A 12517-nucleotide genomic window follows, 5' to 3' on the forward strand; every position below is an offset into this window, starting at 1 on the left:
TTGGTCTTCCTCTCTGGGGCCTCTCTGAAAGAGGATCCATAAAACAGACCAGAGCCACTCCAGATTGAAGGACTATTCTTCTTCAAAGGAGGACTTGGAAAATCACCCCTGCTCCTCAGGAACTCAGGATAGAGCCAGGCTGTTGACCCTTGTCTTCCTGGTACCATGCGGGGAACATATCGGTACTGTTCCATTGATTCTGGTACTGTCCTGTGGGGCAGCTGTTGAATCTGGTACCAACGGATACTGTTCTGGCCCCATTGGTACCAATGATCCTGCAAGCTTATGAGGTAGTAAAGGATTTGCTTTGGCTCTCCATCCCAAACTCTCCTGTAGTGCCAGGAGTCCTTGGCAGTGGACGTGCCTCCTGCTCGCGGTGGTGCGTCTGGGTCTATGGCTCCAGAACAGAGGCTGTTGGTGCCAGTGTTGATACCAACTAAGAAACACAGCAAAGATGTGATAATCATTGACGCACACCATGTCAGTATTGGTATGTTTTTCAGCCTCTGCACAAGCCTGTATCTCCGCACCTATGGGTTTAGTACTGGGGTAGCCCTCAGACTGGACACCGACCACAACTTGCACTTCAGCAGCAAGGTCTTTCCTCATACCAAGTCTCCGTGTGACTCTCTTCACGCCTTGGGGCATGTTTGCAGTATTGACTACTATGCCGGCATCAGCACTGATATTGACCTCTTTCCAATGGGCCACAGATAAGTAAGAGAGCCTAGTGGCCTCTTTAGGATTGGCACTCCCAATGTCTGCTGACTATTCAGATAGCTCCTTGCAGTTGGGTTTGGAGTCCTCCTCCACGTCACTGTTCCTTCTGAGGTTTGGTCGGTCTAGCAAGTCTTCTAGACCACCTACTGAAGGAGAGCATTGTATCAAGAATGGGACTGTTCATACAGCAAAGATAGCTCATCTTGGCCTGCTTCCTATTGGCTGCTGGTTATAATAATTGGGCCTACAAATTTACCTTAATTGTGGGTTCATCTGTAAAAAGTGAAGGTAAGTTAATAAAATGTCACAATAACCTGTAACAACAAATGTTGGTAGGAAAAGGGGTGTGTGCGTGCGTGTATGTGTGTGAGAGAGAGATACTGAATTAGTCCAAACAAAAGGTTTTCTGACATAACTCAAGAATTGTTTTAAGATCATGCTTATTAAACGAAGTGTGGAACCGAAAATCCATGAACCAAAATTGGTATGTCAGATATTATGCCTAACTGGTGGACAAAATAATGAGGGGATGGGTTATTCCACTTTCTACTCCCTCTTGGGGTCCTTAAGAGACTTTGGGAGAAAATTTGGCTACAGGACCGAGCTTCACCATAATGGCTGCTACCCTTACCATCTCCTGGGACCCCAGGACCTTCTTCATCCTGATTCTGGGAGATGTCCTGACCAGGCCAGAGAAGAGGGATGCAGATGACATCTCCTCTGCTACCAGCTCTGACTGAATTCCAACCACCATTTGGAATGTGACACTTTCTCTCCTCTCTTCACCTGATGTGTCCTTTTCCTTCCTCACCTTATTTCTTCACTTTTCTGTCTTAATAAGAGTCTGGCTTAGCCAGCCAAGGCTGTATATTTTGCAACACTGCTCTAAGTCTGTGACTAGAAATGCAGTGCCCTAAACTGCCCAATGCTGTCATAAGTTTGCCCGGTCTCAGAGTGGCTAATAGTACCATGTACTATGACTGTTTTGTTCCAGCAGTGAGGTTGCAAATAAAAGCCAACATCAGAGACAGAAGCTGTTTTTTCTATCTTTGCTGTACTTTCTCTTCCATTTTTGTATTTTGTCTTGTTTTGTCTTCTAGGAAAAGGTGTGAGACTTAAACAACAACAGCTCCAGCCCATCTCGGCTAATTTCTTCACTTTTCCTCAAAAAGGACAGTTATCATCTTTAATACCATCTAAGAGATTGTAGAACAAGGGTTTTTTTTCCGTCTAAAAGACTCTCCACCTAAGGGAAACAAGGACTGTTGTTAAAATGAAAGCCTTATTTATTACTGTACATTTCAAATGCTTTAAATGTTGTTGTCCTTTTCTATGTCTTTAATAAAATATTAAAAGTATTTTAATGGTGTGTTTGCCAAGGTACCAAGCAGGCTTAGGTCTCTATACCAAACTCTGAACCTTATTGAACACTATTTAATTTTGCACAGTTCGAGTCATGTTAACACCTTTGACTCTTTTGACCCCTTTTGTTCCATTGAAGTTAATACAACAACACCTATGACCTACACCCTTCTTCACACCCTAAGGATTCCTAAAGAGCCACTATCACGGTTTTCCAGATTTCAATGATCTGCATGCTGCAGAGGAAGCTCACCAGATAGTTTTGCTAAACACCATCGGGAGCCACTTACTTTGGCAGCCTGTGCAGATACTGGTTCACCTGAGGAGCCAGTTGTACCACAAGAGGACCCACTGGCCCTGGTTAACTGGTTGTCCTTTCCAGAGGACTTAATGGCTTCAGATTCCTCCTCCCCTGTTCCAGAGGATTTTAAATTTTATCAGGACCTATTGAAGAGGATGGCTGCAGTGTTGAGCATACAAGCTGAGCTTGTCCAAGAGAACACTCACAAGCTTTTGGACGTTTTTCAGGCGGCAGCCCCTGGGAGGGTAGCCCTCCTTGTTAATGGGGCTCTTTTGGAACCAGCAAGGACCTTATGACACATACCAGCCTCCTTGGCACCAATAGCCAAGCATACAGACAAATGATATCATGTTCCGATGCAAGGCTTCGGGTACTTTTGTTCCCACCCTGCCTCAAACTCCTTCATGGTCAGTGCTGTCAATGAGAGGTTGCATCAAGGGAGATTCAAATCAACTCCCAAAGAGAAAATCCAAGAGACTTGACTTATTCAGGAGAAAAAATTATTCCTTCTCTCTCCAGAGAATACTTCCAAGATATTGATAGACAACTTAAGCATTGGTGTGAGCACTTTTGTGAATTAATGAACAGATCCCCACAAAGATGTAAATTCAACTTAATCCAAAAGAGAACTGATCAGAAAACAGGAAATTGACAGTTGAGGAAGTGATGCGTATGGTCAAACATTTACCAAATGGTGAATCAACTGGTCTTGACAATATTTCATCAGAACTCCTAAAGAGTGGTGGCCTGGGTTTAGGTTACTAGTTTCATAGAGCTGTCTTAAAAGTTTGGGAAACCAGTCATATTCCAGAAGATTAGAAGAGGGGCTGTATCATCACTCAAAAAGGAGAGGGATCAGTTTGCTCAAACTATAAGGGAATAACACTGCTCTTAGTCGCAGAGAAGATGTTTATGATTATACTACTGAACCAACTGAAATACTGCTGAGCCCAAAAATGAGAGACAGCCAGTGTGGATTCTGTACAGGCTGATCTAAAATCTGTCTTATATATGCTGTGCAGAATGTTAATGGAAAAATGATTACAGAAACAAAGAGAAGTTTAATACCGCATTTATAGACTTTGCAGTTACTTTTGACTCGGTGCGTGACTCAGCACTGTGGGTACTGCTATGAATCTGGAGTGCCTGAGGACTTAGTGTGCCTGGTGGAAGAACTGTGTTGCAATACGTTTACCTCTGTGAGGGTCAATAGTTGTGTTATAAACTGGTTTTTAGTAGAATCATGAATATGCCAGGGACGCATTCTCTCACCTATGTTGTTTATAACCGTGGTTCTCAACCTTTCCAGACTACTGTATCCTTTTCAGGAGTCTGATTTGTCTTGTGTACTTGAAGTTTCACCTCACTTAAAAATTACTTGCTTACAAAATCAGACATAAAAATACAAAAGTGTCACAGGACACTATTTCTGAAAAATTGCTTCCTTTCTCATTTTGGCTGTATGAAATATTAGTTTGTTTTGATTTTGCTAGTACTTTTTATATAGCCTGTTATAAAACTAGGCAAATATTTAGATGAGTTGATGTACCACCTGGAAGTCCACTGCGTACCCCACAGGGTACGTGTACCACGTGTTTATAGTTCTAATAGACTATCTGATGACAAAGCTGATTGAGCCCAAAGTAGGTGGAGTGAAATTTAAAGATTAATCTTTAGAGGATCTTAAGTATGTGGATGATATTATCTTACTTGCAGAGACCATTCTTCTTAGCATATGCAGAACTTGCCTCAGGTGGCATGTGACCAGGATTCGTCACTGAATTTGGTATGCTGGTTGGATCATTAGTGTCCCCGGCTCGGGCCAGGTACTGACGAGGAGTGCAAGGTGAATGCTGATCCATGCCCCCTGAGAGACCATCAACAAACTACAACTAATGCTAGAAGAGCTGCAAAAAACTGCAAAATATATGGGACTTAAGATCAATGATGATAAAACCAAAGCTGTGTGTACCTCCTATAAAACAAACACGAATGGCCTACTGACGTTGCATGTAATGACGCTGAAATGGTAAACAGTTTTATCTATCTTGATAGCAGGAGGTTCTATAACTGAAGAAGTTACACATAGGATCAGACTTGTGTCTGTGTCATTTCAACATCTTCAAAAACCTCTTTGGCCGGCAGGATGTCTGTGTAACAACCAAGATACAAGTGTTCAACACACCAGTAATGACAACTCTGTTATATGGAGCAGAAACATGGCTGTTAAAAACACCGGAGGAGAGGAAACAATAGTTTTCAGTGTCAAAAGTTACAATGTATCAAGATCTGTTGGTTTGACTTTTGTCACAAATGAGGAAATACTTAGATGATCCTAGCAAGTTGTAGTTTTGCACCTTTTGAGAACAAGATGGCTGCAGTGGGATGAGGTAATGTCCAAAGTACAGAAGCAGGTATGCTTTCACAGAAGGTTTATAGAGCTGCAGTTGAAGGAAGTAGAGCACAAGCCTGACCCAAGAATGTGGTTGGAAGATGCAATTTTGAGGGATTTAAGAAGACTAAACCTTTCCATATGGACACTTGCTGAAGAAGGAAGACATGCAAGGGACCATTCAAGATAGAAGTCTATTTTACATGCCACCACGGCTACATCATAGCCAAATGAATTTGCTGCTTCCTTTCTCCAAATATGCATAGGAAACCAGCAGGAATTGTTAGCAAAACATGATTTTGTAAACTGGGATTTAATGTCTAAATTCACTGACAAACTGCCTGAAGATATAAGGGAGGAGTTATGGGCTTTCTTGGCAGAAAGCCGCTTGGTGCCCAAGACATCAGTGCAGTTGGCACTCGATGTGGCAAATGCTTTTTACAGGGGATTTCCCAGTAAAATGAGGAGAAGCTTGTAGTTTCCTGAGTGGAATACGCCTATGAACCATGTCTCAAAGAACAGTTACATTGCAAGTAAATTACCATTTTTTCCCGTCCTTAACCTTTTCCCAAACAGTGCTTGTATAGTGAGCTGTGCTGGTTTTGTGGGCAGGGGAAGCCTATATATCCTCTCTTAGTGAGTGGTTTGCCTCTTTACCTGCTTAAAAAAATAAATAAAATAATGTCATCCAGATGAGTACTGGTATGATAAACTTATGGATTACTGTACTGGATCACACCAGAGGTTCATCTAGTCTAGTACAGTAACTCTTCGCTTAACGTTGTAGTTATGTTCCTGAAAAATGCGACTTTAAGGGAAACGAATCCAATTTCCCCATAAAAATTAATGTAAATGGGTGGGGTTAGGTTCCAGGGAAATTTTTTTCACCAGACAAAAAACTATATATTATATGTATATATACACACAGTATATGTTTTAAACACACAATTTAATACTGTTCACAGCTATGATGATTGTGAAGCTTGGTTGAGGTGGTGAAGTTAGAGGGTGGAAGAGGGTGGGATATTTCCTAGGGAATGCCTTGCAGCTAAATGATGAACTAGCACTCGGCTGAGCCCTCAAGGGTTAACACATTGTTGTTAATGTAGCCCAGTGTTTCTCAAACTGGGGCCGCCGCTTGTGTAGGGAAAGCCCCTGGCAGGCCGGGCCGGTTTGTTTACCTGCCCCGTCCGCAGGTCCGGCCGATCGCGGCTCCCACTGGCCGCGGTTCGCCGCTTCAGGCCAATGGGAGCTGCTGGAAGCAGCGGCCAGTACGTCCCTCGGCCCGCGCCTCTTCCAGCAGCCCCCATTGGCCTGGAGCAGCGAACCGCGGCTAGTGGGAGCCGCGATCGGCTGGACCTGCGGACGGGGCAGGTAAACAAACCAGCCCGGCACGCCAAGGGCTTTCCCTGAACAAGCGGCAGCCCCAGTTTGAGAAACACTGATGTAGCCTCTCACACTCTACAAGGCAGCAGGAATGGAGGGGAGGGGAGACAGCGTAGCAGACAGCATAGCAGACAGAGACAGACACACACCTTGTGTGTGGGGGAGAGAGAGAAATGCACACTGCCCCTTTAAGTAAGCTGACCCACTCTTAAGCGCATTGTCTTTTTAAGTGGATCAGGAAGTTGAGACAGCAGCTGCTGCCCCAAGTTCTCTCTATCTCTCTCCGTCTGTGTCCCCACCCTGCTCTATATGGAGAAGGGGTAAGCGGGGTGTAGGAGCGAGGGGGATACCCTGACATTACTCCTCCCCCCGCCCCCCCGCACAAGCAGGAGGCTCGGGGAGCAGCTCCAAGGCAGAGGGCAGGAGCAGCACATGGCAGTGGGGGGGGGGGGACAGCTGAACTGCCCGGCAATTGATAGCCTGCTGGGCGGCTGCTGCACAGGGAACTTACGGGAGCGGGGAGCTGATAGGGGGACTGCCGATCCACCCTGGTTACAAGCCCCCACCAGCTAGCTCCACTGGGCTGCTCTTCCTGCAAGCAGTGGACAAAGCAGGAGGCTGCCAAACGATGACGTTAGAAGGGAGCATTGCACAACTTTGAACGAGCATGTTTCCTCATTGATCAGCCATGTAACAACGAAACAATGTTAACCGGGACGGCTTTAAGTGAGGAGTTACTGTATCCTATGTCTAATAGTAGCCAGTACCAGTTGTTTCAGAGGAAAAAACTCTGCAGTAAGCAGCTGAGGAATAATTTTTACCCAGGAAAAGCTTCTTTTAACTACCAATAGTTAGAGGTTGGCTTATGCCCTGAAGTTGATAGTTAAATATTTTTTGTTAACTTCTGTATATTCTTGTTTGTTATATAAACATCTAATCCTTTTATAAATCCTGCTAAATTGTATAATGGTATTATATATTTTGGTAGTACTCTCCATCTTGTTCCTTGTACAGCCTAATATATTATTTTGGATTTTTCACTTCTGTTCGAGATTGAGCTCTCTGCAATGATGATCAGATCTTTTTCATAAGTTGATAGTTAATTTAGAATAAGTAGTTCAAATTATTCCTCCCGATGTGTCTTAAATTGCCAAATGCAAAGTAATTAGTTGGGGAGCAGGGAGTTTGCTCCTTCTTTTTGGAATGTTTTTTCAGAATTCAAGAAACTTTTTCTAAGAAATAATTTATGAATGTATTCACTTTTCTTATTTGTTTCCATTGTCTTCATAAAATTTTTGTATAATGGTCTACATAATCAACACAGCTAAACATTTATGGATTCTATGTAGGAGAGTTTTGCTTTCCTATCTGCATTTCTAGAGAACTAAAATTTGACATGATTTGGTGAATTAACTTTCTCAAGAAGTAAAATTAGGAGTCTCAAGATCTTTATTTGTATAAATAGGATGATAATGCAGTTTGCTTTATTGTGTGTTTATTTTAGAAATGGCATTCAAGTTTGTAACTGAAAAAAATCTATTGGCTTGTGGTACCTTCACAAATAAATGTGAATGCTGCTTTTAATTTTTGTTTTTATTTTAACTTCACTTCAGTTTTTGTAACTTGTCACTGGAATTAAGACACAAATGTAACTTTTAACAGATATATTGAACAGAGTCAACCTCAGCTCATCACGAACGGGGATACAGAATGGTGCACCTAGTAGAGGTACTACATTGTCCTAATATGGTAATTTAAAAAAAACAACTTAATGAAACATACAACTGTAATACTATGTAATGATTATTCTGGAATTCTGTGTAACAGGTACAGTTACTACATTCAAGCCTGCCAGTCAACACTATACAACTCCTGCATCCAATCCGGGTGCTGTCACTGTTTCACCAGTCTTTCAGTCTGTATCCAGACCTGCAACTAGCTCTGTAGCCGTTCAGCCGTTGTCTAGACCAGTGACTGTTTCAGGAACTTCCCAGACGCTACAGAGACCTATTACTGGATGTTTATCAGCTCAGCAGATACCCGGGTCAAATTCTGGAATATCACAGCCTGTTAGCAGACCTGTAACCATTCCAGTAACGACACAGCCAGTATCAAGAGATATTACAATTCCTGTAATGGGTCAACCCGTACCGAGGCCAGTGGCTACAGTAACAGCACAACCTGTAATATTAAATCAGGTAAATTCTTATATTAACTTATAAAGCTCAAGGTTTAATTGTAGTTAAATTAATGAAGTACAAAAAGTGGATATTGCTTATTGTATATTCACATCACTTCACAAAATTTCGGTTTCAAAGAACCTTGTGGTTTTTGTAGAAATTTACTAAACATATTATGACACATAGGTTCCCTTTCAGGAACTTTAGTATTAAGTAGGCTTTTTACTACACTGTGTTTGATGTTGTTCAATTCGTTTGAAGCTTAAGGCCTCAATTTTTCAAAGACTTTGGCAGCTGCTTAACTTTACACAGGAGTAATTACATTGTCTTTAGGACAATGTATTTTTGTGTACAAAGTTCTGCATGTGCATAAGTGTTTGCAGGATCTGGGCTTTATTAAACTTTTGATTGTCTATATGTTGTAATTGTAAAAATAATTAATTACTTATATTTTTAAAAACTTTTGCAATGTTTTCCATTGTTTAATTTACTCTTAAAAGAATGCTAAGATTTGAATTTTTCATTTTAATATTATTCTGCAGTTTAATTAAGTGGATGTTTAATACTACTGCTTTAGAACAAAAAAGTAAAAAAATGAGAATATAGCCTGAGTGAACAAATTGGTAGTCCAGTAGCCTGGGTGTAGGGAATAGACTTCAGTATGTATTCTAGAGTTTGCAGCGCCATTATTTGATATCAGGTTTAAAAAGTTGCAAACAAGGTGATACCTAGGGTAGGTCTACACTACAAAATTATATTGACCTAAGTTATGTCAATGCACAGCTATGGCGTTAATTAAATTGCTTTTGCATGTCCACACTACGCGCCTTGTTTTGGTGGTGTGCGTCCTCAACAGGAATATTGGCACCAATTTAACTGTCAGCATGGGGCATTGTGAGATGGCTTCTGAGATGCAGCAGCAGTCGATGTAAGCAACGCAGCATCTACACTGACACTGCGTCAACCTAACTACATCGATATTGATTCTATGCCTCTCATAGAGGTGGAGTTATTAAGTCAGTGTAGTGGGCGAATTACATCGGTGGGAGTGACATTTTAGTGTAGACACTTACAGAGTTTAGGTCAATGTAAGCTGTCTTATGTTGACCTAACTCTGTAGCATAGATCAGGCCCTAAATATGTGGTAGTGTTTGGTAAACTTGTTTTTTTCCTCTCTTATTGGTATTAATCTTAAAATGTGTTGCTAGATATTATTTCAAGATGCAAGGAGGGTGAATTTAGTATAAATTTACTAAACTCAAAATTTTGAGGAAATTGTAAACTTGGGAAGGTTCCATACACATTTTCAGAGAAACAAAATAACAAAAGTTTGATTTTTGTGAGAAAATTGTTGGAGATCCTAAATCCCTGAATTTGTGGATTTCTGTGTATCCACAGATTGGTTGTCCCTTCTGATGGCTTACTTTTTGTTTGTTTTGCTACTGGTAGTCCATCACTTTTAAGTCTTCTTTTCTCTAACTTTTTGTTGCAATTTCTCTTTTGTGTGTTGCTTTGCAAATGACTGTCATAACAATAGTTGCTTATGCCTTTTACCCCTCCCCACAATATTCTTCTTTCTCTAATAATGAACAAACCTAGAAGGAAAATATAAATGGGAACAGTAATGCACTGCAGCTATGTGTTGCAGTGTCAGTATATATATCTTGTAATATGGCTGGTTCTTTGAAAAGGCGGAGGATGTGCCTGAGTGATACTAAGACCATCTTCCCCATGAGGAGTCAGAGGACCCCAAATTGATAGAACTACAGGGATGAAATTGGGTCAGTTCTGTCACTGCTACAGACTGTTCTGAGATAGAGTAGTGAAGGTTAAATTCTCACATGAATGAGATAAAGAGGTCACATTTTTTCACAATAGAGGAAAAATCAGAGGAGAGAAATCAGTTTGCTAAGAATTTGTAGTTAGTACCCAGCTCTAAGAGCACCATTCCTTCAAATATACTGAACTTAGGGCATCTGGGCAGGGTGGTACTTAAAGTAGTACTTTTTTTTAAAATGAGACTTTACTGAGGAAATTCAAGGTAGCGGAGCACATTCATCCAACTCCTGAAAATTGTAATGGGCACTGCAACCAAATTCCAGACAAATTCAGATACCTGTAGTTGTCACAGCTTTCTTAGACTCATATGACTAGAAATCTGAGAGAGAGGACTACACTTTCAGCGTAAAAAACAAATGACTGATTCCCCTGTTGAATGGGAAATCTGTTTACTCCATTAAAGTATCTGAGTGCAGGCAGGTAGCATGAACGTTTTAAAATGTAAAAATTTGGTATCCTTCTTAAGATTATTTGCTAAATCTACAGTTTTTCCCCATCCCCTCCCCCCCTTAGCCATCTAGGATAAATTCTTCTTTTAGACAAGGATACCAATTAAAGTGTTCTGTTTGTGTTGGGTAGTTAAATTCCTTGCAGATTCATTATGGGAAGAATCCAGACTCAAAATTTTCAGTTCTCAGCAATTTGTCAATTACATTGCTTTCAATGCAAGACCCCCTTTTGGGCACATCTGATAAAATGGATTGGCTAAAGCTAATTACTTAACAACAGTAGTCCCAACTCTTTCAGAGATAAGGATTTATGGCTATACTGGATCAAACTCCGAAGCATTATTAGGAGGATTCATAGATTCTAGGACTGGAAGGGACCTTGAGAGGTCATCGAGTCCAGTCCCTGCCCTCATGGCAGGACCAAATACTGTCTAGACTATCCCTGATAGACATTTATCTAACCTACTCTTAAATATCTCCAGAGATGGAGATTCCACAACCTCCCTAGGCAATTTATTCCAGTGTTTAATCACCCTGACAGGAACTTTTTCCTAATGTCCAACCTAAACCTCCCTTGCTGCAGTTTAAGCCCATTGCTTCTTGTTCTATCCTTAGAGGCTAAGGTGAACAAGTTTTCTCCCTCCTCCTTAGGACACCCTTTTAGATACCTGAAAACTGCTATCATGTCCCCTTTCAGTCTTCTCTTTTCCAAACTAAACAAACCCAATTCCTTCAGCCTTCCTTCATAGGTCATGTTCTCAAGACCTTTAATCATTCTTGTTGCTCTTCTCTGGACCCTCTCCAATTTCTCCACATCTTTCTTGAAATGCGGTGCCCAGAACTGGACACAATACTCCAGCTGAGGCCTAACCAGCGCAGAGTAGAGCGGAAGAATGACTTCTCTTGTCTTGCTCACAACACACCTGTTAATACATCCCAGAAGGATAATCTCCTTCAAAGACATGCCAACCATAGCACACTAGTTTTGGGAGACTTCCTGTCTCAATGGTCAAGTTTTGAGATGGAGGTTTGGTTCCAGTAAGGCCTTTCAGTTCTTGGGCAAGTCAGAGAACAGGCTCAGTGATAAGGGGCAGAGGCATATTCTGACTAATTTGTATCAGTGTGTCCTGTTTCTTCACTGGGTAGAGATTGTCTTACTTTAAGAAGTTGTGGGCAGGGATCCTAGCTGAAATCAGGTTCTCAAGATGACAATCGCAGATTATAAGTGTAAACACCAACGTGTATTCAACTCTGGTGGTTGTTGTTCTTTGCATTTGCAGATGCAGGAACTCATATCAACCTTGCACTTGACCTTTCGCTGAGGTCATAAAACTGGTGTTTAAAGCATGCTTTGAGATATCTACCCAATAGAGATTGTGACTTCTAAGGCATTGGAAGATATTGATTCATTTTGCATATGAAATGACTGAATCAGTTTGTTCAAAAAGAGTACTTGAAAATGGAATTTTCATGGGTTGTCATTCTACCATACAGTTCAGAGGATATCATGGTCTCTATGAATATCCATCTCACCTCTTTCTACATTCTCCCTGGCCAGATAACTTAATTGTGTGCTGGGAAATGTACATGTGCTACCACTCATCCCAACAAAAGCATCTTGAATTCTCTCCAAAATAATGGTGATCGCTGCAAAAACATTTTGGAAGTGTGGCTATAGAGCCATGGTACCATACGCAGATGATTGATTTGTATTAAGACATAAAGGACTTCAATGGAGCTATTGTATCAGCTGATGATCTGGCCCATCATTTTTCAAGTGTAGACAGTATGCACAGTCCTCCACACCTCCTTGAAGCTTGATAATGAACAGGTCAAAGAACTCTGAAAACTAATCCCAAATCATTAGTAATATTTTTAACATAACCAA

General features: G+C 41.2%; 1 protein-coding gene across 1 annotated transcript in view; it reads left to right on the forward strand.

Annotated features, from left to right (window-relative positions):
* ZNF280D (zinc finger protein 280D) overlaps positions 1 to 12517 on the forward strand; it is a 78881-nt gene that overhangs the window by 21927 nt on the left and 44437 nt on the right. Inside the window, exons 4-5 of the mRNA XM_065412709.1 lie at positions 7824 to 7889; positions 7989 to 8131. Coding sequence (XP_065268781.1) covers positions 7824 to 7889; positions 7989 to 8131 — 209 coding nt within the window. The remainder of the gene's footprint in view (positions 1 to 7823; positions 7890 to 7988; positions 8132 to 12517) is intronic.

The sequence above is a fragment of the Emys orbicularis genome, chromosome 10, assembly GCF_028017835.1.
Source record: "Emys orbicularis isolate rEmyOrb1 chromosome 10, rEmyOrb1.hap1, whole genome shotgun sequence".
Taxonomy (NCBI): Eukaryota; Metazoa; Chordata; order Testudines; family Emydidae; genus Emys; species Emys orbicularis.